At 45.8% G+C, this 24,817-nt stretch overlaps 2 protein-coding genes and 1 pseudogene across 5 annotated transcripts; 2 read left to right on the plus strand and 1 right to left on the minus strand.

The window, feature by feature from the left end:
* The first annotated feature begins 4,273 nt into the window (after positions 1–4,273).
* On the plus strand, positions 4,274–8,607 carry LOC100283688 (actin associated protein). 4 transcript variants are annotated; one of them, XM_008669825.4, is made up of 5 exons: positions 4,274–4,805; positions 4,887–4,977; positions 5,079–5,176; positions 7,971–8,027; positions 8,115–8,365. In XM_008669825.4, the coding sequence occupies exons 1-5, from the start codon at positions 4,458–4,460 to the stop codon at positions 8,115–8,117; spliced, it is 597 nt and encodes a 198-aa protein (XP_008668047.1). In that variant the 5' UTR covers positions 4,274–4,457; the 3' UTR covers positions 8,118–8,365.
* A 353-nt stretch (positions 8,608–8,960) lies between these two features.
* Positions 8,961–11,244, minus strand: LOC103648788 (uncharacterized). Its single transcript, XM_008673192.1, has 4 exons — positions 10,975–11,244; positions 10,818–10,890; positions 10,198–10,744; positions 8,961–8,985 (listed from the first exon to the last, which is right to left on the minus strand). Exons 1-4 carry the CDS (start codon positions 11,242–11,244, stop codon positions 8,961–8,963), a joined length of 915 nt encoding a protein of 304 aa, XP_008671414.1.
* Positions 11,245–16,658: 5,414 nt separating this feature from the next.
* Positions 16,659–24,817, plus strand: part of LOC103648789 (mucin-1-like) — a 32,216-nt pseudogene continuing 24,057 nt past the window's right edge.

Here is a 24,817-nt window from a genome sequence, read left to right on the forward strand (position 1 = left end):
ACAGTAAAGGACCTTAGCATTAGGCGGACGACGTCGTGGTCCGTCCATCGCGTGCTTCCATAGCTCCTTATCTTGTTGACAAGGGTCTTGAGCCTGTTGTACGTTTGGGTTGGCTCCTCCCCCCTTATCATTGCGAATCTCCCGAGTTCGCCCTCCACCAACTCCATCTTGGTGAGCATGGTGACGTCGTTCCCCTCATGTGAGATCTTGAGGGTGTCCCAGATCTGCTTGCCATTGTCCAAACCGCTCACCTTATGGTACTCATCCCTGCACAATGAGGCTAACAACACAGTAGTAGCTTGTGCATTTTTATGAATCTATTCATTGATAAACAAAGGACTATCCGAGCTATCAAATTTCATTCCACTCTCTACTATCTCCCATATACTAGGATGGAGAGAGAACAAGTGACTACGCATTTTGTGACTCCAAAATCCGTAGTCCTCTCCATCAAAATGAGGAGGTTTACCAAGTGGAATGGAGAGTAAATGAGCATTGGTACTTTGAGGAATACGAGAATAATCAAAAGAGAAGTTTGAATTAACCGTCTTCTTTTTCTCGTAGTCGTTGTCGTCGTCCTTTTGGGAAGAAGAGGATTCGTCGCTGTCGTAGTAGACTATCTCTTTGATGCGCCTAGTTTTCTTCTTCCTCCCATCTTTTCTTTTGTGGCTTGAGCCCGAGTCAGTAGGCTTGTCCTCCTTTGGATCATTGACGAAGGACTCCTTCTCCTTATCATTGACCACCATCCCCTTGCCCTTAGGATCCATCTCTTCGGGCGATTAGTCCCTTTCTTGAAGAGAACAACTCTGATACCAATTGAGAGCACCTAGAGGGGGGGGGGGTGAATAGGTGATCCTGTAAAACACTTGAAACTTAATTCACAAAACTTGATTAGGAGTTAGCACAATTAAGCCAAGTGGCTAGAGAGGAGAACTTGCACAACACGATGACCACAAAGAGATCAACACAGAGATGGCACAGTGGTTTATCCCGTGGTTCGGCCAAGTCCAACACTTGCCTACTCCACGTTGTGGCGTCCCAATGGACGAGGGTTGCAATCAACCCCTCTCAAGCGGTCCAAAGACCCACTTGAATACCACGATGTTTTGCTTTGTTTATTATATCCCGTTTGCGAGGAATCTCCACAACTTGGAGCCTCTCGCCCTTACACTTTGATGTTCACAAAGAAGCACGAAGTAAGGGAGGGATGAGCAACGCACACAAGACACGAAATCAGAGTACCAACACGCACACAAGTCACAACAAGAGCTCACAACACAACCCGGCGAGTTCACAACTCAAATGGAGCACTAGTTGCTATCACAAAGAATCAAATGCGCGGAATCGAAGTCTTGGTGCTTAGGAATGCTTAGAGAATGCTTGGTGTGTTCCTCCATGTGCCTAGGGGTCCCTTTTATAGCCCCAAGGCAGCTAGGAGCCGTTGAGAGCATTCCAGGAAGGCAATTCTTGCCTTCTGTCGCCTGGCGCACCGGACAGTCCGGTGCACCACCGGACACTGTCCGATGCGGATCTCTTTCCTTATTTGGCGAAGCCGACCGTTGCAGTCTTGGAGCCGTTGGTGCACCGGACAGTCCGGTGCCCCTTCCGACCGTTGGCACATGCCACACGTCGCGCGCGGATTCCGCGGCCGACCGTTGGCCTGGCTGACCGTTGGCTCACCGGACAGTCCGGTGCACCACCGGACAGTCCGGTGATTTATAGCTGTACGTCGCCGATGATTTCCCGAGAGCAGCAAGTTCGCCTTAGTCAGCCTGGCGCACCGGACACTGTCCGGTGCACCACCGGACAGTCCGGTGCACCCAGACTGAGCTGACTTCGACTAAACAAAGCCACCTTTAATTCCAACCAGATTTTTTCTGTTTCCAGCACTTAGACATACTACATTAGTCTCCAAAACAATATACTAAGTCTTAGAAACATACCTTTATACTTGATTTGTACTTTGTCCACCATTTAACATTTAGGTACTTGTGTTGGATACTAAATCACCAAAATACTTAGAAATGGCCCAAGGGCACATTTCCCTTTCAAGGACATGTCTGATCTGGTGACTTACACGGCGCAACGAAAGCATCGCTGAAATGGATAGGCAAAATCTACGAGTAGAGACACGCAGAAGCGACCACATTTGAGGGGCAAACCCCAAGCGTTAGACTAAAGACTAACACCTCGACCCAGATCCAGCGACAGACGCGCGCGCACGACATGAGTCGCTAGAAACTGAATCTGAAGCAGGCAGCGAGGGCGGCACTGGATTGGCTAGATGTACCGGGGCCGGCGCATCGCCGTCATGGCGGATCATGACGAACTCGTTGCGGTTGTGTGAGCCTGCCACCATCCCCATTTTGATCAGCAAACCACACCAGCAAGCGCCCATGAGAAGATGGGTCGTGGCCGGTCAGACCCACCGCTCCTGCGTCGGTTGGGAAATCAAAGTCGCGGTCGGATCTGGGCGAGCAGGGTGCGAATCCGGGCATGGCGGCGACAATGGCGAGGACATCTGGGGAGGAGCGAGCGGGATCAAGGCGGTGGCGCTCGTGCCCCTTCGGTCTCGCTTTGGGCTGGTTCGGGGGCGGCTGCAGGGTTCCACGGATCACGCTAGGTGGGCGTGCGGCATGCGTCGGGTGGGCGGGATTGCGGCGTGCGGGCGGTAGGGCAGGCGGGAGGGCGGTTCGCCATGGTCGCGGCGGAATTTGCGGGCTTGCGGTGTGCGGGCGGGAGGACGGTTCGCTTTGGTCGCGGCGGGGTTTGCAGGTTTGCGGCGTGCGGGTGGGCGGGCGTAGGGAGGCAGGGGCAGTCTACAGTAAGTTCTTAATAGTTAGTAGAGATTACTGTTTCTATATGCCTATATGAATCATAGCTGAATGCTCGTGCGTTGCAACGGGAATATATAATACCAGTATACTACGATAACTTATATACAAAATATGTGTTATACCGTTATGAGAAAATGTTTCATAATCAATTTGTGATTCTGACCATACATAAATTTTGTTATTTATAATCTATCTATTTCACCACTACATTGCAACCATCAGTATCATGCAGACTTCGATATATGTCACGATTTGCATGGTCTCATTATTAGAGAGCACGTTTCACACATACCGAAAGAAATTCCCTCGTACATCGTTAGTCATCGGACACGTACCACCATACACTTTTGTTTAAACAAAAAGGTAAATGTGTGTGTTTGCAAGACTAATGGTCAAACATCGTATAACCATAAAGTCAGAATACTATATTAATATATTAAATAAATTAATCCAATAGACATAGATTAACCCAATTAACATAGGATAAATAAATATCTAATTATAAAAGTATGAAACATGATATAATCAATGTTGTTACTGCGTAGTAAATATTCATACGAGACTAACACAACTAGAACGGTTCAATTTGGAATTAAAATGGGGAAGTTACGAATTTCCAAAGTTTCTATGTATTTGATATAGGATTAATTAGGAAATCAATTTTATTGTTGTTTTCATGACAAAACAGAGGTATTATGTGATAAAAAATAATATTATAGAATTATAGAAATTGGAATGCACTCATTTGGATTTAATATGAAATTTCCATGAATTAAATGGGTTTCTGCAATTATTTTTAAACTAAAAATCAATTTCTAAACTCATTTTCCCTATTTTCTTTATTTCCTGGATTGCGTCCCAAATTTCAGAAAGATCAGAGGCCAAGCTATAAATGTTTTTCTAGACTTAGTGAGCATATAGAGTGGACGGCGGGTTGAACACAAAAGACGTCTTAGTTAAAGTTATACGCAATTCAATATGAGTCACGTTGGCTAGAGAGTGGAAGGCTAGACATTCTGCTCAATAGATCTAAGGTTCGATCCTTGAGCAGCTATGGTTTGATTTTTTTTTTCTGCACGCGGAACGGGAGATGACAGAACGGCAGACTACTACCTTCTTAATAAGTAGTATATATAGAAAATATGGACCTTACATTTATGGGGAGGAATCTCCTTGCTATTCAAATTAGCCCTAAGTGTACAACCAAATAGATCAGATGTATGCAGCTCTGCACACGTCACTTTTGGATGAAAACACCTGCTGCTGGATTATGATTGGAATGTTTCCTCAAATAGTTTAAGCCTTTTATTAACTTTAGTTTAAAACTGTATAGAAATAGAGCTCAGTTCTAATTCGATTTGGTATTTAAATTTTATGACGTAAAATTTAGAACCTCATTTTTTTTCTACAGGAACAACAGCCCTCTGATTTATTTCGAGCACACAAAAATTAAACTTCCGAAAAAGCGGACAGAGAAAAAGAATAGATGCTCGAAATGTTCATTCCTACCCGTCGGCAATGGCCTCTCACTCGCCGTCTCACTCCTCTCGCACTAGCGCTCGCTTCTCCCAAACCCTAGCTCCTCCTCCGTAGCTCTCAGCTCCAGCTCCAGCTCCGGCGATGGCCTCCGTCCCGCACTCGCCGCCGGTGATCCGCAAGTCGGGCAACCTAATGGTGTTCGTCACGCCACCGGCGGAGCCCGAGAGCCCGAGGTCCGAGTTCTCTACGCCCCCGACGAGTCCCCGCGCCGAGGAATCCCCTGAATCGCCGCCGGCGCAGATGGCCCCTCCGCCCACGCCTATTTATTCGGTTTCGGTCTCCACGCCGCCACTTGTCAAGACGGTCTCTCCGCCACTTCATGCGGAGAAGCTCTCCCGACCCTCGCTGGTCCAGGTACCGCCGCCGCTTGTCAAAACGGTGTCTCCACCTCTTCCCGCGGAGAAGCTCTCCCGACCCCCACTTGTCCAGGTACCGCCGCAGCCCGTCAAGTCTCTCTCAACGTCGCTGCAGGCACCAAACCTCTCTTCCGGCTCCTTGCCATCCGTTCAGGTGCCGCCGTTGCAGTTCGCGAAGGTGTCGGCAGGGTCGGACGGATCGCTGCTAGCGTTCTTCTGGGACGCGGTTGCACACGTGCAAAAAGGTGATGTGGAAGAGAATCCTTGTTCAACGCTCTGATTTATTTTATTTTAATGTTTGTGACTTTGAATTTTGATCTGTGAGCAAAATATTTTCCTGGTTTAGCACACTCGAGGTTGGACAAGCACATCTCGAGATGGTTCGGGCTGGACCAGTCCAAGTACCAGTGGGCGCTCAACGACTATTTTGAGAGGACCGGACAGGTTATCCCACACTTTAGTTTCTTGTTCTTCTGTTTGTAGTTTGTCAGTCTTGTTTGTTTTGGTTGGATCAATATCTCTGATTCCTCTCTGGCAGGCATGTGTTCTTTTTTTATTTTGAAAAGAGGAAAACCTCTGCCTTTAAGAAAGCAACAGTATCTCGGATCACCAGTTTACCGGAGAAAGCATAACAAAGAAACTAAGCCTGATACAGAATTAAATTTCAATGATGTCTAAAATCATCACACCACTAGGCTTAGTGAGTGTGCCAAGCAATGCAAGGGCGTGTTGCTTTTTGTCCATCGACTCACCAAGATGTCATGCACAGCTGAGTAGAAGATAGATTATTCATGTGGTTCTTTCATTTCATGACGATAGATCACGCTCTTCACCTTCTCTATCATTGTGTCCCACATCTCATATCAAATAGAGGCATGGCTTGTCAGTATCATCTTCCCGTATCATAGCATAGATAGGCTCAATGAAACTAAGAAAATAGCTCATTTTTATACCACCACAGATCATTCAATCTTCTCCTTGACAAATCGAGCTTGACGAGGATTATCTTTCCTATAGGCACTGGCGCACTGCACTTTTCACTCACTACCATCACTGAAAGAGCATCTTTTATAGCAATAAATCTCTTCAACATCACAATAGCAGAGGCAAATTTTGTGTCAGCAATGGCAATGAATTTCACTTTCCTTTCCTCATTGAACATAGACAACCTCATGGAGTGATTCATGATGAAATTTTTAATCATGCTGGCATCTCCAATGACTTCGTGAATCCACTAGAATTCAGTATAAAGCACATCTTCAATTTCCCTAGGAGCACATATGTTCCTTAAAGCAAGATTCAAAGTATGCACAACACAAGGGATCCAAAAAATGAGGGTGCTTCTGCTCAACTTTGATGCCAGCAGCTCTGCAATTGGCAGCGTTGTCAGTGATCACTTGCACAACATTTTGTGCCCCAACATCATCAATTACTGCTAACATCTTCTCTGAAATATGCTCGGTCTTGGATATTCCTTCAGTGGTGATCGCTCTAAGAAACATTGGGCTATCTTCTGTAACAGCCAAGAAATTCAAGAGCATCTGACCATCCATCTGAAATAATACTCACACCTTTAGAGCTCAAAGTTTCCTTCATGGGCTGCAACATTCTCTCCACACGTGTCCTCTCTTGCACAAGAAGAGTTGTCCTCAACTTGTAGCTTGGAGCGACATAACCTCCAATTGGCTTATTGGCAGAAAGCATGAAAGCCTTTCTACTCTCCACTCTGATGACAAGGTCCCCCCAGTCTGGTGGATGGGCATTCCAGATTTGTTGCCTTAGCAACTAAAATAGGGCTGAATTCAGTAATTATTTTGGTCGCCTGGTCCCTGTGGAACTCACCATAGTGAGTGTTCAATGTAGCTGTTCTCAATGTGCAGCTTATTCTTAAGCAGATTTCTGAAGAGGCTAATCTCTGGTGTGTAGCTGGTGCTAGTGGGTTAGCTTACTTAGAGGCCGCTACTAGATAATATGGTGGCTTGTGTTTAGCTGGGTCATTGTTGTCGTCATTTTTGCTCTTCCCTTTTCATTCCAGTTATTTCTTGTGGCGTCTAGGCTCCTTTGGGAGTTTTAGCTCTTCTTCCTTGTTAACGTAATGATACGTAGCTCACGTAATGATACATAGCTCTCCTACGTATTTGAGAAAAAATAGTAAACAAGTTTATGATACATCACCCAATCGAAAATGGTTTGATTCACCAAACCAAGCATTCCATTAGAGTGGCAGTTGATGCCATTGTCGTACAAGGATTTGGCAATGCTAAAATGTTTTAAGTTGCTTTTTGTGTGTGTGGCATTGCCAATTCTTAGACTGAAGGGAAGGCCTGGTGCACTCTAGAGTCTCCACTTGTATCCTGAAGTCGTGTGGGTTTGAAACAGCGTAATTGCAAAATGTATGTGAGTGCTAGGTTGTGTAGTCAGTAAGGTTATTATCACCATTGTTCTTTTATTCAGAATATTCTGTACTATAATATATTCATTATTATGAATATGACTGAAGAAGGATAGGTTTTCTGTAGTGGTGAGAGCTGTCTTATTGAGTCAGTTGGTTTATTGAGTTACTTATCGTGGGTTCAAAAAAGTCTTTCTGCATGTGGGGAAAAACTTACCTCGGTTTATTGAGTTACTTATCGTGGGTTCAAAAAAGTCTCTGCATATGTGGGGAAAAACTTACCTTAGGTCTTACTCGGTTGCAAGGGATTAAACCCCACCATAGATTTAATCTGGGTCTGGATTGAGTGGATTCATACCTTATACCTAATCCCATGGTGGGATTAAATTCATCATTTAATCCATGTATCACTCAAAGCTAGTTATTCTTTTGAATCATGGATTCTAATATAAATTTGTACATTATTTTCATAGATTTGTTTCATATCTAATGAGCTATGGATATAATCCATGTGTTACATAATTTAAAAAATTACCAAACCCTTGGGTTATAATCCATGATGGGTTTAACTGAATAAAAAAAATCTGAGTAGGCTTGGATTATTTTGGGGCATGGATTGTGAAATAGATTTAATTTTAATCCATGTTAATCTAGATCTGGATTGGTGCAAACAAACAAGGCTTAGTTTATTAGTTCTCGAGATCCAGTCATGTGGGAGTCTTCGGTACTGGCTGTACCTTTTTAATTGTGAACGTGACTGAAATGTTTCTAGCAATCTAGCAAAATCAATGTTTTTATAATTATGTCGTATAAAAGAGCTTCGCATTTGCTCGAATTCTGTGACAGGAGATAGATTCGAGCACGCTGGAGCACAGTTGTAAAAATTCAGAAAGCATGACAAAGGTATGTTCGCGTATTTGAACAGACGCGCACCTTCACTGTCTAGTTTTTCTGACATTATTTTTGTTCTTGTATGATTTTACTTTGCAGTGAATTATTTATACCTTTATGTGTGTAACTAAGCTGATGCCGTGTCAAGCTGCATATACCTTTTGGTTTCATGAAGATTGAGGCCTCCTTTTCTGCATACGGAAGCGCTTGGTTGTAACAAATCCATCTGTTAGCAGCTTCACTGTAGTTCCGTTGTTGATAAAGAAAAAAAACCTAGTTCCTACTTTTTTAATCGCTTTCACAACAGCTACTCTGCCCCGTTGAAATTACTGTCTTTTCCTCCTGGACCATCCACTGGTGCATCGACAGATTTCCATGGGATAAATTCCTCGACAACGACGGGGATGGAAGAAAAAGCTTCACCGACATGACTAGTTTGGCAGTGAGGAGAGAAAAATCCTTTGGAAACCAATCCATGGATTTTAGATGTCACCTTATTTTCGGATAGAATCTCCCCTCTTCGGTGTACTCTCCTCTTCGGTGTACTCTCCTCTCGGTGTACTTATTTAACATTGTTTGGGAAGCAATAAGCTAAATGCCCCTCTTGAACAAAAAATACATAAAAAATTAGAAAAAATCAAAGAAAACAAGAAATCTTTCGAAAACTCATGAATAATAAAACATTAGTAAAAATGCAAAAAATACGAAGCACATATGGTTCACGCAAAGTTCAGTTTGAATACCATCTAATATCCAACGAAGCTAATCAATCCATCATCATATCACATAGTATCATCATCTTCATTCACGCATATAGATAGAATATATAATATAAAAATGGAGTATTAGGAAGTTTGGTAGTAGAATAAGACATCTAAAACACTCATGCCACATGTCAACTTAATGTGTTTTAGTTTCATGCCAGCTTTCTTCTCCATGTCGGCTTCATGTGTTGCATCCACTTAACACACTGCAAGTAACACCAATTGGCACATATTTTAGTTTTATGGTTACACAATGATATAGTTCAATGCTAGTAGCATAACATAGTAGTGTGGTTAAACAATATATAGCAGTAGGGGTTAGTAGTTAAAATGAATCAATTTAGTATATACACAATGAACATTATCTTAGAAAGACTAGATGTGAAGTAAATGTGAAATACAAAAGCAGATTATATATATATAGATATAGACGATTGCAAATTCTTGGTATAGGTTAAATGAAAGGTCAGATAATAGTACTACGAAAATAGAAAAGTTGTTTAGGATCAAAAGGAATCAGTTTTGAGTTTGGGTAGCATTTTAGTTCATGAATACTTTTCGAATGTTTTATCCTTGTCATACCATAGCTAGACAACACCAACAATGTTGTTAAAACCTACTGTTTGGTCAAAGAAAATTCAGAAGTTTTAATAAGAACAACATCCAAAGCACTCACTCTCACAACTCATAGCTAGATGAAGAAATAAATAAATAGGTAAAAGGCAATATAGCTGTGATGTATAGCAACTAAGAAAACCCTCATCGATAGCATATGATCAAAAGGAAACACTGTTTTCACAGATAAGGCACTTGCTTCAATATAAAACAAACAAGAGAAAAGCAGGATAAATAAATTGGTAAAAGGCAAGATAGGAACCATAATTTAAAGCTACCAAATTATAGTTGCAACTGTATTAAAATCAACAAGTAATTGATAGATCAACTATTAATTGATACTAGCAGTAATCAACAATTAATTGATACTAAAAGCTACTAGCAATAACAACAAGTAATTGATACTAGCAAAAACAATTGATACTAGCAGTAATTGATACTAGCAGTAACAACAAGTAATTGACAGAGCAGCTACTAGCAACAACAAGATAGGAAAACATTGATACTAGCAGTAGCAGCTACTAGAAGTCAGCAGTAACCATCTCTTCATAACCTACTAACAGTTAGCAGTAACCATCAGCAGCTACTAGCAACTAGAAGTAACCATCAGCAACTACTAGCAGTAGATAAGAATAGTGAAGTTTGTAATGCAGTGAATACCTGTACGCCCATCTCGTCATTGCCACATTCAACTCACATCACATGATAGTAGCGAGCGCTCTACAAGCACTATGGAGAAAAATAATCAGCAATAATCATATAATCAAATTTCAGTTGCTTAGAAACTAAGAATTATAACTTGCCTAATTTTCCTCTTCAACCAAAGTAATCTAGCATTATGGTTTTTTGACTTCATAAACACCTCTCTGTTGATCGCAGATTCAAAGACCTCCATTGCATATGATCTATCCTCATCCGTGAGCCCATCAATTCTATCCAACTTGTCTAGACACTTTTCCATAAACACTTCTTCAATACCTTTGAGCGTTTTGGATGTGGCGCTCCTCTTAAAATCCACAAAACTTTCAATAGCTGCTCCCATTTGGCTTTGCTTGCGCTTTCTCCCATTTCCACCTTTTACATGTCTTGATTGAGCTTCATAAGATATTTCTTGCCATTCCATGGAGAATGGGTTTGTGTGGGGGTGCAAGGGAGAGTGGCTTTGTTCAGAGATACTCCTATCTGAATGAGGGATAACAGAAGGGGCAATCAGAGGGCCACCTGGATGGGCAGCAAGAGGGGCAGCAAGAGGGCCACCAGGAGGGACAGCAAGAGGACCAACAGGAATGACAGAAGGTGGTGGCATTTGCTGAGTGGATGTGAAATTTAAATCTCCTGTAGCCACACTACCTAAAAAGAGAGAACATGAGTAAAAATACCTTCTAATAAGTAGTAAAAAGATAAAAGTTATGAGTAAAAATACCTTTGTGCAGGGCTTCCAAAGAGCAGTACAATGGAAATGGCTTCTTTTCGTACTTCGCTACCTTTGGGTGAGCCTATATGTGCAAGATGAAATCACAAAGACGAGCTTACATGTGAAATATTAAGAAAACATATTCAATATTGAGGAAATGACTTACAAGGATGAGCTTTTCCCAAAGTTCTGGCTCAGCCACTATCATATATAGGGAATCATTCCAACCCACCCCACTTTCTTTCCTTGAATCTCCTACTTTTTTGTAATGAGATTTAAGCTCCTTATCTTTGTCTTGCATTTGCTGTTTGGAATAATGGGCAAGATGATACCTCTCATTGAGCATGTTTGTGATAGTGTTCCATCCCTCTACAGTCCAACCATTTTGACTTTTGAACTTTGGGTTGTCCTTATGTTCAAGCTGCCCTAGAAACATTCTTTGCCATGGCTATATTTCCCAACAAAACATATTAAACATAAGGATTTACTACTACATAATAAAACATAAGTATTTACTACTACATAATAAAACATAAGTCTTTATTACTATATCATAAATATAAGAGATCCTACACTAACTATTGTAGGCATCCCACATTTGGAGAGCAATCTAATCTCTCCGGTTACTTCCATCACTTGAGTCCATATCATTGGGGTAGTTGTTGTCTCCCTATGGGTTCAACATACTGGCTTGGAGATATATATGATCTGGTTGGTGGTCAAGCCAACCTTCCTCACTGTTTTGCCCTATAATTATGTTGTGAAAAGCAACAACTGCTGCTGCTATCTTGATTTGATTTTGGATAGGATGAAATGTGCCAACTTTGAGAATTGGAAACCTTTTCTTCAAAACACCAATGGCTCTTTCGATGTGGTTGCGAAGAATGGCATGCCGATGGTTGAATAGCTCTTTGTAGTTTACATAACTAGCTTGTGACACCTAAGTTCTTGGTATGGGGCAATAAAGGATGATGTATTTGCATACCCACCATGCACAAGATAAAATTTGCCTTCTAGCACACCGAACCCTTTGCTGATAGCGGATAGAAGGACCCCTGCATCTTAGGCTGAGCCCTCCCACCCACATGAAATAAATATAAAATTCAGATCAAAGTGACAAGCTAACATCACGTTTTGTGAAGGTGACCCTTTCCTATTTCTGTAAGGAGGAGCCTTATCTTATGCAATGGCGATAGGTACATGGGTTCCGTCAATTGCTCCATTGCAATTTTGTATAAAAGGAAAGGAAAGGGAAAAACTAAGGAATCATGTTTACTATTGATAGTGTCGGTGTTTGGATTAGGGTCCTAACCAACTAGTAAATAATACCACGTGGCCAGAGTCTAGATGGTGTGGGAGTTAACGCAAGTGATTTATCCTGGTTCGGGACTTGGAAAGCCCTACTTCCAGTAGAGGGGGATGAGGCTTATATTACTCACACCGAGGTGCCTGTAGTACGGATTACAAGCACGATGGGAGAGGAGAAGTCCCCAAATCCCTAGAACTGATTGAGGCAAGCGCCAATATCAAAGACTGAGTGGAGAACTGAGTGTTCGTCTGTGTGTCCTGAATGTCTCTCTAGGGGAACTCTACTATCCTATTTATACATGAAGGGGATGTCTGCAGTGAAGCCCGGTGTCATTGTATTCAAAGGAGAGATGTCTTGGAGCCTTGCAAGCCGACGTGACGGTGCACTGCATTGTTGACTTGTGCCCGCTGGTTTCCCGCTGAGAGCCAAGGCAGAGGCCGAGGGGTTGGCCATACGTCCGAGCCCCTCAGGGAAGGGGATACCCATATCGTAGTTGTTGTAACAGGGTTCGATATGGGTAAAAAGCCTGCTTATGGGGTGTGTCATCGTCCTTGCGTGTGATGATGTTGTGATTCCCTATTGCGTTTATCGAGGTCAGAGCCACGCTCAGGCGAGGCGAAAGTCTTCCTGAGGTGTTGAATGAGCCATCCCTTGATGTGTGCCACAGTTGGTGGAGTGGCCACCCGCGTGATTCGCAGTGGATTAGGTGGCCGAGGCCGAGCTCGGGCGAGGCGCAGAACTCACCTGAGGTCGAACTCAGCATCGGGTGAGGCGGAGAAATCTCTCGAAGGTTAGACTCGGCGTCGGGCGAGGCGGAGAAGTTGCACGAAGGCCAGACTCGGCGTCGGGCGAGGCGGAGATTTGCGCCCGAAGGCCAATCTGCTTTTCCTGTCGTATTAGGTGTCCCATCGTGCGATGCCAGACGGTGTGCACACACTGTAATGGAGACATAATCATGTCGTTGCGCCCAGATGCGATTGCTGTCTTTTTAGCCACTATGCTCCCTTTTGCCGCGGCGTGGGGTAGGTAGGCGCATTAAATGCGGGTGTTCCCTTTGGGGACGAGCCATCCCTTCAGGGGCTTTTTATCTTGATAGGTCCCGTTTGATCTTCGGTCGGTCTGTTTGAACCTTTGGCGTGGTTTGTGAGGACAGCCCCTGAGCCTTTGCATGGGGCAAGAGGTCGATCGAGGGAGGTCTCGACTTTTGGTTCATACGCCCCTTCGTCACCTCTCCGCGAGGAGGAAGGGGGGGGGGGAATGCGTCATGCTACCCTCGATGGGCGACGAGCAGGACGTTTCCTTTGAGCTGTTATCGGGTAGTCCGAGCTCCTTTCGATTAGAGTCGACTAGTGGTCCAGAGATACGCCCCAAAAGATACATGCAGGTGATTTTTCTGGTCTTGAACCTGTTTGATGAGGTCTGAGGGCTCGATGCCTCCCTACGTTGGGATACCGTCACGAATCGCTCCAGGGGGTCTCGGATATGTCTTAAGGTACCTCGGGTCGCAACCCGAGCTAGGGCCTTGTACGGGCGTACCCACAATCATCCCTGACTCTGTGCTCTGAGCTGATATGGAGCCCTTCCGAGGGGCCAACCTTCGAACCCCTGATCAGTATTGGGCTCAGAGCCCTTGGGGTCCTGAGGCGGTTTTCGTGAACCTTGCCGAGGGCCGAACCTTCGAACCTCTGAACAGTATTCTTCCTTGCCTTTTTTCCTCCCAAGACGAGATGCCCAAGGCAGAAGACGCCTTCTTCCGGTTAACTGCTGAGAGGATAAAGGGCGGAGAGGCAGAGGGTGAAGGGCGTATCTTTTGAGGCAGGATATGAAACAACGTTTAGTGCATTATTTCTCGGAGGAGGCATGTCCATTTAATGTGAGGGGACGTCCTGTCGGTCAGCCGACTGTTTGTGGCGCGCATGCGCGCAGGATTCAAAACGATCATCATCCGGCCCCAGCCGTTACAATTTGCTCCTTGGTGGCTTCGCCTGTCCCTATATAAAGTCGACCAAGACGGAGGCTTCGTACCGTTACCTCTGTCGCTCTAGCCTTCCTGCTTCCATACGTCATTTTTGCCTTTTGCAAAAAAGAGCCTTTCACCTTCTCCACGTTTTCTTCCACCTCCCCGATGGCTGAGAAGATTAGCGTTCTTCCTCCTCGCGATCCATGGCCCATCTCCTCCATCACCGACGAGGATTTGGAGGCGCTGGTTGAGGCCGGCCTACTCCGCTCCCGCTCCACGTGGTTTGCGCGGGGCGATGAGCAGATGCTGAATCCGCTCGCAGGCTACATAGTGAGCTTCACCTCATTCCATGAACGGGGTTTGGAGTTCCGGCGAGCCACTTTATGCGGGTTCTACCGCACTACTATGGGGGTGGAGTTGCACAAATTCAACCCCAACTCCATCGCCCAGGCGGCCATCTTCACCGCCGTCTGCGAGGGGTACTTGGGGATCGAGCCCCATTGGGACCTATGGCTCTACCTCTTCCGTGCGGAGCCCTTCTCTCTCCCCAACAAGGTGAGGATGGTGTGCCACGCTGTCCGAGCCGGCGGCTGCACGCTTCAGCTGAGCTCAGTCGGGCGTAGCTGTACATCCCTGCCACCCTCACCTCGTCGAATAGGGATGGCAGAGTTTGTGGTTCTACCTCCGCAACGACGACGGACGGCTGTCGGCGTTCACGCATCACGTCGTCCTCAGAGCGGAGGAGCGTGGAGGTGGGGCCTGTCTCGGGAGCTCCAGGCCCACCAGAAGTCGCTGCTGCAGGCCCTGCGGAAGCTTCGGGATTGCGGTCTCACCGCGACCGGAGTAGTCATGGCCTTCCACCGACGGCAGGTTCTGCCGCTGACCAACCGTTGGCTCCGCCTCGACGAGATGACATACGAGGCCTCCGTGGAAAGCTCTCGGATGGCCTCGGCTGCCCTCCCCACCGACGAACTCCTTCAGCGGGTGAAGGGAACCATGGGGAAGGCGGATTACTCCGACGTGGTGCCGATGCGCCCCGAGCAGGGCTACGTGTCCCTGGTGAGTCCCCTATTTTTGTCCATGTTTTCGGTTTTCCCTCATCTTGGCTTACCTCCTCATCTCCTCTACAGGGGCTGCGGGGCTTCTGGACCGCCCGAACCTCGGTCCCGAAGGACGCGACTGCTAGGGAGGTGCGTCGGCTAGAGGCCGAGGCGAAGAAGAAGGACGAGGAGAAGAGGCGAGCTTGCAAGAAGACGCTGGCCCGCAATTCACTGGAGAAGAGCTGCAGAGCGCGAGCGAGGGAGGGGCTTCCGCTTGAGGCCTCTCCCAGCACTAAGGAGGAGGAGGGCGACGACGATGATGAGGGGATGGAGGTCCGCATGGGCTTCAGCCCCAAGGCTGAGCCTGGGTCCGTGCCGACCTCGGTGGACCCCTCTGGCGACGCGATCGCATCCGCACACTGGCCGGTAGTGTCCCTGCCCCGGGCACGGGCATCAGTCGAGCCTACCCCCGTCCCTGCCTCGGTGGAAGAGGAGGGGGACATGGAGGGGGAAGTCGCCCCCCTCCCCGAGGAAGATGGTGTGGCGCCTGCGAGTGCACATACCGGAACCCCTCAGCGGCCACCCTCTGCGAGGAACACGGAGGAGGGGCCCATCACCCCCTCATGCAGTCGTTTTAGGGCCTGTAGTGGCCCCGACCATCGTTCCACCCCGGCCCCTGCGTCGGGGTTTGTAGAAGAGAGGGCCACCTCCCCGCTGCCTATGTCTGTGGCGGGGCAGAAAGGTTCAGGGAGTCAGAGGCCGAGGCCTTCCGCCATGCCTATCTCTTGGTAAGTTATCGAAATACGAGAACGTCTTGCGTATAAGGCTTTTTCTCTGACTCTTTTTTTCTTAGCTCCAAACGTCGAGCCAACGCGCCGATCTTTACTGCCACCAAGGCGGTGAAGCGCAGCGTCGGGTCGTCTGTGGGGGCCTCGTCCTACCCCCTTCTACCCAGGAGACACCTCAGGGGGCGCTGAGGTGGCAGTGCCCGCTCCTCTGGTGTCGGTCGAGCCCGACACGACCACGGCGGAGGTGTCTCCCGCGCGCCCCGCATCACCGACGGAGGCCATCATAGTTTCCTCCAAGGATGAGGCAGGTGCAGGTGGTGCTTTGCCGAGCGTGGCGTTGCCCATGGTCTCCGACCTCTTATGCGCCATCCCCAACACCCCCGAAGTTGCGCCGAGCTTGGAGGCGGAGTTCGCCGAGGAGGCCGGTTCCTCGGAGCCGCCGAGGATGGTACTTGGTGTGGGACTGCTCGGCGACAAAATTGTCATCGAGCCCCCTCTCTCAAGGGCTAGAGGTGACCTTGTCCGCTCCACGCCGGACCCCTCGATATGGGGAGGGCCGACCCTGGCATGGATGTCCACCAAGGGCGGTCCGTACTTCATCCTCGATGACATCGAGGAGCGGGGAGCTATGGACCGAGATGATGGCGGTGATCTAGGTAAGGGCATTGTTCCTTTTGTTGTAGGATTTCTTTGTCCCTTGACAACATGATGACGAGAGTTTTGCTCCTCCCATAGGAGCTGTTGACAAGGTCGATGTCCAAGTCCATCTTCATTCACCGTGAATGGGATGTCTGGGCTATGCTGCAGCACCATCAGGTCGCGCTGCTTTGGTCCAACGAGCAGCTGGCATGGAGCAGCGTTCTAGTGGCAGACCTGACGTCTCGGTGCGAGGGGTTGAAGGAAGTGGGTGCGGCCGACCGCGAGGAGGTCCGTCGGCTGAGGGATGAATTTCGCAGCCAGAATGCGGAGGCAGACCGTCGCGAGGAGGAGCTGCGGCAGGTGAAGGAGAGCCTTCAGGCGGTGACGATGGAGCAGGACGAGGCTTCCCTCCATGTCGACTGCCTCTCCAAGTCCCTGGAGGACGAACGGTCCGAGGGCCAAGCCCTGAATGCCCGAATAGGAGGTATTTCGCCGAAGCTTCGTTTCGCTTTTTGGGTTCAGACTTTTTTTCCTAGCCACAACTTTTGAAGTGAGATAAAAGTACAACATAGAATTGGTCAAGATGACCAACTTTTGAAGTGATACCAAAGGTCAAGGTGAGAATAAGGGTCTATAGTCCTTAGGGCGACCATTCTAGTCTAGGTTAGCGGTCCTACAGTCAGCAAGGCTTTGATACGACTTATGTCACACCAGGTTATGGAAGATAAATCGAATGAGAACCATGTACGTGCTAGGATTATAAACTCACATACACAGCGATTACATAGTTGGACATAATCACACATTGCTCAAAATAAATAGTGGAAATAATACTTTATTACATCAAGATATCCAAGACATCCACAAAGTCATTAACTTAACATAGTCATTAACATAATCAAAGTGCGGATATGAAATGTAGAAGATAAGGCCTTCACATGCAACTAACTGGGGGTTTGCCACTAAACACAACTAGAACTCATCGTAGTCCTGAAACTCCTGAAAGTCCTCCATGTTGCCTTCATCTCCTCCAGAGCACTGATTGCAATGGGGACAACCTGGGGTTGGGTGGTTTTAAAGCAAGGGTGAGTACACATCAACGTACTCACCAAATGTCCTGTTTGACTAAAGTGGACTAGTTGTATGTGGGGTTAAGGCAAAGCAGTTGCTTTTAGTTGGTCAAGTATTTATTATTAGTAGAAAAGTCAAGTTTTAGTATTAAACCCAAGTTATTACCCAAAAGTACTCCCTCCAAGAGGAAATACCAGAGACCATAGTTATAATCATTACCATTAATCATTATCATAAAAGTATCCAAAGTTACTCTAATCAAAGAGGATCCCAAGGCTGCTCTTAATCATGAGCACGACTAATATACCAGTTTCTAACACTCTGCAGAGGTTGCACACTTTACCCACGAGTCGTGATCCCTTTTTGCCTCGGGTCGATCAAACCCTCAAACACTACCAAGGTGAATTCTCAAAGTTTCACTATGTAGCCTTTACAAAGATTCCCCAGAGGTTATAGACACCCGTTAGGTTTCTCCAGTTTGATAAACACAGTACCTCTCCCCAAAGGAAGGGTGACTAACAAAACCAAATCGAAAGAACCTTGGCAACCAGCCTTGACAGAGCAAGTACTGTACCCGGACCCCATTGACGGTACGACGGCGAAGCCAACTACACCTCAAGTTCCTCTAATTATTCAGCTAAGGGTGACCCATTCCACCCTCATGGTTGTACTGTTATTCCAGGTGGTCTCTCAACGAACAAGTCCTTACGAAGAGGTACTTAGGAAATAGCCTGAGTCCCCTAAAGTATCACATTTCATCATCATTATCAAGGTAACATCATCGTATCATAAATATTCTCATCATGTTTGTTGATTTAAAGTAAAGAAATAGCATGAAGCTAACCATAATAACCTAAAAGGTAATCAAGGACAAGGTAAATACAAAGCTAGTTAATCCTTATGTTTTAATTATGTAATGAGGGACAATGAATTAATAAATAAGTAGGACATAATGGGTCAAAGGACATTTGCCTTCACCAGGTTGCTGCTCAGGGAAGTCTCCGGCAACACACCCAGGAACCACGGACTGCTCGTTATCTACGCAAATCAATCATTCATTCAACACATTTGGGAAATGATAAAGGAACAGTACACCAACCATGTGCAATCAAGTGAACACAAGTTCAATAAAAAAGTATAAACACAAAAGTGGAATCTAGGTTCTAGGGTAGACTAATACACCTAGAGGTTTGTGGTTCTCTAACTACTGCCTATCTCAGTGGACTATATTACTTACTATAGTTATCTTAATGTATTATTAAAATTACTCTAGGGATGGATTCTGTTGGGGGCCTTCGTCTTCCGAAGGTCCTCAAAAACACGACTAACATGTTTTCCATGTACAATACTGTTATAGGAACTTTCGGCTTTGAGATGAAGGTGCGCATGATATGAAAGGCGCGGTCTGGAAGAAGGTTGAATCAGTTCCGAAGCTATGGATGGAGAAGCTTCGGTTTGACGCAAAGACGGTGATGGATAATGAAACCGACCTAAAGGGGAAAAGACTGCTTAGTCCTCGACAAATTATTCCTTAGTCAATAGTAAATGTCAAGGACATGCATGTAATTTTATCCAGGCTACGTCCTGTGCCTATAAATAGATGAACAATAACACCGTACTATTCACGCTGATTTGTAATTGCTCGCACGTCACTCTTGGATTCTTACCTTCTGTCAAGCCGAAGGTACAAATATAAACCAATATTATTAATGTTGTTAATGACCATATAATGAGAAGATAGATAATTTAATGATTTAATATTATCATTCATGCTCTTTATATGTTCCTCATGTTCCTGCTTTTTATCACATGTTGATATGATGAAGGTTTGTCCTTCATACCCTTCGTCTGAAGATCATTAAATCCTAAGGGAGATAATGCTTCGAAGGACGAAGGTCTTTAACCATTAATATTTGTGTTGCCTTGTTCTTAACTCGTAGCATTTGAGAACAAGTGATCAACATTGGCGCCCACCTCCGGTGAACTCATTTGACCACCTTCGGCAACCTGTGACCTTTGTAATGCCGCCGAAGAAGTCTTCAGGGCTAGGGGCTGGACTGCAGCCACTGGACGTCAATCAGGACACATTACGCGAAGCTAGGAGCCAAAAAGGAAGGCTACCAGTCCGACACCTCAGGAGGAGGAGTTGGACCAAGAAATCAGGGACCTAGAAGCCATTCATCAACAGGTCTAGAGGAAAAAAGAAAAGATGCTTCGTCTCGCCGATCTTCAAAAGAAGATTGATGAGGCCGCTGAGGAAATGTGTCATCTCATCCAAGATGACCAAGACCAACGACCTCAACACAGAGAGCTTCGTCAAGACAACTCCTACAATGATGACGAATGGTATGATGATTTCCATCATGGCAATTTTGCTTTTGATGATGCGTCTCCTCTAGCAGTAGAATTGCAGGCTACCCCATGGCCCCCATCATACAAGCCACCCCAGCTCCCTATGTATGATGGGCACTCAGACCTGAAGCAGTTTCTCATGAGCTATGACGCAACTATATCTTCTTATGGAGGCAACGCTGCAATCATGGCGAAATCCTTGTTCATGGCAGTCAAAAGTGTCGCACAAACCTGATATTCTTCTCTTCAGCCAGGGACAATCACATCATGGCAGAAGCTTAAAGACATGCTAATCACTAGCTTCCAAGGATTTCAGACGAAGCCAGACACTGCTCAGGCTTTGTTTCAGTGCACACAAGACCATGAGGAGTACCTTCAGGCGTATGTCCGAAGGTTCCTGCGTCTGAGAGCACAAGCGCCTATAGTGCCTAATGAAATTGTCATTGAGGCCATGATCAAAGGGCTTCGGCCAGGACCTATGGCTCAGTATTTTGCAAGGAAGCCCCCACAAACCCTGGAGACGCTTCTTCAGAAGATGGATGAATACATCCAGGCTGATAATGATTTCTGCCAGAGAAGGGAAGAAGCCTACAGGTTTTCTGAGATGACCAGGGGCTTCGGAGGAAGAATCCACCTCAGGCATGTCAGATCAATCCATAATTCAGGCATAAGTGATGACAGAGGAAGCCAGCCTCAAAGGCCACAACACAGCTCCCAATCTTCAGGGCAACAACAAAGCTCTTTCAGGCCACCAGCCCCAAGGGGTAGAGGCATGAAGCAAACTTCGGGAAATACAGTTTTCAGACTTGCCATAGAAGGTGCTTCTTTCTTTACGAAGCATGAAAAGAAGGGAAGGTGTTTTTTCGCCGAAGGCTAAAAAACGGTAGGTGCGTAAATTTCATGCATCACGAAGAAATATATTACAACAATTTACATGTCTGATTAATTGTTCAATACACCAAATGTTACATAGTATCATTACAATAAAGTTTAATCTTCCTTAAGTATTTTCACTGCAACTTCGTTCAGCAGCTTGTCGATGACTTCGTAGATGATGGAGTTAGCAATGCTCATTATATCCAGTGCTTCTTTCATGACTGGATTGGCTAGGGGGTTGTACGGCTCGGGCAGCGGTGACAGTTCAGCTGTAGTAGGCAAACCGTTAGTTCAAAACCAGAAAATAAGAGCCAAAGCTAAAATTCACAAACAATACCTATGCGCCTTTCGCGTTCAGCAGCTTCTTCGGTTTGTCTAGCTTCTTCTCGGGCTTCATGGGTTTACTTTTCATTTTTCTTTATAATTTCGTTGGCCAATTCCTGGCCACCGTTCACCCAGACATCAGAATAAAATTTTCCACCCACCAAAGTAGCTTCAGCCGAAGGGTCTTTTGTGTCATTTGTGGAGAAGGCAGCCTCATCCTGGGTTGTAGTTTTAACGTGATCGCAACCAGCCTTCTCCAGAATTGCCGCAATACCTCGAGCACCAGAAAAAGCACAAATATCCCCGCAATCGTTTAGGATTTCTTTAAAGGCTTCGGCTTCCCTGCTTATCCAATCAATGACGCCTTCGGGGTCGCCTCGAATAAAGTTCTCTTCAGACGAATAAGCACCTACTTTTGCAAAGCTGCTTTTTAATTTTTTCACGCAATCCAAGGACTTTTCGAAGCACCTTTCCTTGGATTCGCGAAGCTCCTCAACATTTTTCTCTAGCCTAGCTTTTGACCATTCACTAATTTCTTCACTGACTTTTGCAAGTGCAAAATTCTCATTAGCTTCGGCGAGCTTTTTCTGAAGGTCTTCAACCTCGGCTTTATGAGCTTTGGCCTGAGCGTTGTATTTCGCTTCATCTTCCTTCACTTTACTCACCAATGAAATTAAAATTTTGTCCTTCTCCAAGGCTTCGTTTCTCAGCTTAATTACCTCTGATCGAAGGTTGCTGAGAGCTATAGTGAGCTTTCGTCTTCTGCATTCTTTTGCGCCCTCAAGGCGTTGCTAAGGATTAAGCCCTGCAAGAAAAAAAGAAAGAATTAGCACGAAGATGAAAGACTTCATTTCCAAGTCCATAAACTTTAAAGTTCTCAGCTTCTGTACCTTCATACTGTTGTATGCGAGGCTGTCCGCAAGGTCATCCTTCGACATGGCGGAGAGGCCAGCTTCGAGCTTCGGAAATCCCATACTTTTGGCCATCTCCCGGCTGACGGATATCTCTTTGTTGTTCGGGAGATAGTACAAGAAATCATCTTCGTCCGTGCCGTTGAACACTAAGGCCCCCTTCGGATATTTTAGTTCCCGGGCATAGTGTTTGGCTTCTAAAATTTCTTCTTCGGATAATCTTTTCCCTGAAGCATGTCGGATAATATAGTCAAGATCTTCGGATGGTGCTTCGGGAGCAGGAGATTTAGCTTTTTCCGTCGCGTCCTGCCCCGTTGCCATGCCGACATTTGGAGATTCTTGCTCAGCCTTATCCTCAGTCGCGGCAGGCTTCGTCTTAGTAGGCACTGAAGGCCCAGCTTCGGCTTCAGCCTGGGCTGTAGCAGCTTCGGCAACTTTCTACGTAGGGGCATGAGTTAATGCCTTTGTGGTTTCCATAACAGCGTCTAGCACGCTGGCCATTCTCCTCTTGGGAGTTGTGGCGGGAGCCTTTGTCACCTTCGGCAGTTCTGCCTCTACAGGTGGGCTCAGAATTTCTGGCAGCATTATTGTTTTTTTCCAACTCTGGCTCTTTGGCTACACCATCTTTGGCTTCGGCTGACTCGACTATAGGCACCTTCGGCACTACAACCGATCCTTCAGCACTCCGAACAGCGGGAACAACTTGTTCCGCTTCGGCAGCGGAAGAGGTTCCTTCACCAAATTCAGGCAGTATGGTCGTTTCAATATTTCGTGGCCGGTGGGTCAAAACCTTGATTTTCTTGCCCTTCGGCACAACAGAGATGGCCGAAGTGGTAGTTTTCCTCTTTTTTCTTTGCTTTCGCAAGGGATAACATAATCAGGATATATATAAAACCAATTGCATCAAAAACCCTGTTCACCTTTTTCTTGCCCCGACCCCCGAAGGCTGAGGACAAAGCATCATCTTCGGCTCTAGTATATGCCCCAAGCAACTCGTCGCTAGTAGCCTCAATACATTTTAGCCAGTCGCATTTGGTTTGTCAAACCGGTCTCTGTATCTAAAGGTATATTTCAAACGAATCAATCCACCTTGGCTGGACCCGGCAGCAGTCTCCTTCGGCATCTCCCAGTTATCCACAAGTGGCCATACCCTGTAGGCTATGTGCTCTTGTATCAGGTCTCTTGTACTAATGAAAGCACAAACATTGCTGAAAGCCTTTTGACATGCTTTGGCATCATTATCAATCACAACGGTCGACCTTCGAAGGCCGAAGCGAGACCAGATGGGCCATTGGATAATCCCCTTTATGTATTCCCTTTTAACCAGATCATTTCTGATATAAAACCATTCCTCCATCCAGGCCCCGGGCCACCTTTTCCGAAATGTTGGAACCGGATAGCTTGCATTAGAACGAGCAATGAATCCATAACAACCGAAGTTGTTGTGATACTGCTCTTTGCCAGTAGCCTTCGTCTCGTACATCAGTTCGTGCATATTGCAAAAACACTTTGCGCTCGGTTCCAGCCCTTGGCTTCTCACAGCCCAAACAAACAAACCCATTCTGATTATAGCTTCGGGAGTAAGTTGATGAAGAAAGATCTGAAATATCTTCAACACTTCAACCAAAAATTTGCTTAATGGGAACCGAAGACCCGCCTTCATAAAGCTTATGTAGACAACAACTTCATTTTCTTCAGGAGCAGGGGCGGTGCTGTCCCCTCCAACCCTCACAATAGACATGTCACGAAAGTATCTTCCCTTCATGGCGGCAATTTGACTTTGTTTAATGGTCGACTTTCCGAAGATGGTATGGCTTGGCCACTAGGGCCGGACTTCAGAATCTTCATCCCCACTTTCCACATCATAGTCATCGCTATCATCAGAATCTTCAGACAAATCCGCCATTATTTCCTTTGTGATCTTCTCTATATTTGTTTTTGCCATAGATTCGTAAAACCCAGCAAGAAAAGGGTCCACAATTTTCATCTCCTCAAACATATTCTCCTCCTCAGATATCTTCTTCTCCTCAGACATCCTTCTCTTCAGACATGGAACAAGCACTTGTTTATATCACGAAGCTCGAAAATCAAGCGAGAGCTGATAGCAAGAGTTCAAAATTTGAGAAAATAACGCAAGCAACAGAAATGGCGTAGCAAATGATGCCGATGTGGGTTTCTATTTATATGCCTAGTGCATTGCAACTTGGCAGGCCCCATTTGTCATTGACTTTCGCTATTCTAGCGAAGGGAAGGTGTCTTTTCGGACCTTCGGCTAAAGGCCTTTGTTCACGTCGTAGTATGAATTTGTTAGATGAACAAATTAATACTGCGAGGGGCTACTGTTGGGGGCCTTCGTCTTCCGAAGGTCCTCAAAAACATGACTAACATGTTTTCCAAGTACAATACTGTTACAGGAACTTTCAGCTTTGAGATGAAGGTGCGCACGGTATGAAAGGCGCGGTCTGGAAGAAGGTTGAATCAGTTCCAAAGCTATGGATGGAGAAGCTTCACTTAGCGCAAAGATGGTGATGGAGAATAAAACCGACCTAAAGGGGAAAAGACTGCTTAGTCCTCGACAGATTATTCCTTAGTCAATAGTAAATGTCAAGGACATGGATGTAATTTTACCCAGGCTGCGTCCTCTGTGCCTATAAATAGATGAACAGTAACATTGTACTGTTCACGCTGATTTGTAATCGCTTGCATGTCACTCTTGGATTCTTACCTTTTGTCAAGCCG

This window comes from Zea mays, chromosome 2 (assembly GCF_902167145.1).
Source record: "Zea mays cultivar B73 chromosome 2, Zm-B73-REFERENCE-NAM-5.0, whole genome shotgun sequence".
In the NCBI taxonomy this organism is placed as follows: domain Eukaryota; kingdom Viridiplantae; phylum Streptophyta; class Magnoliopsida; order Poales; family Poaceae; genus Zea; species Zea mays.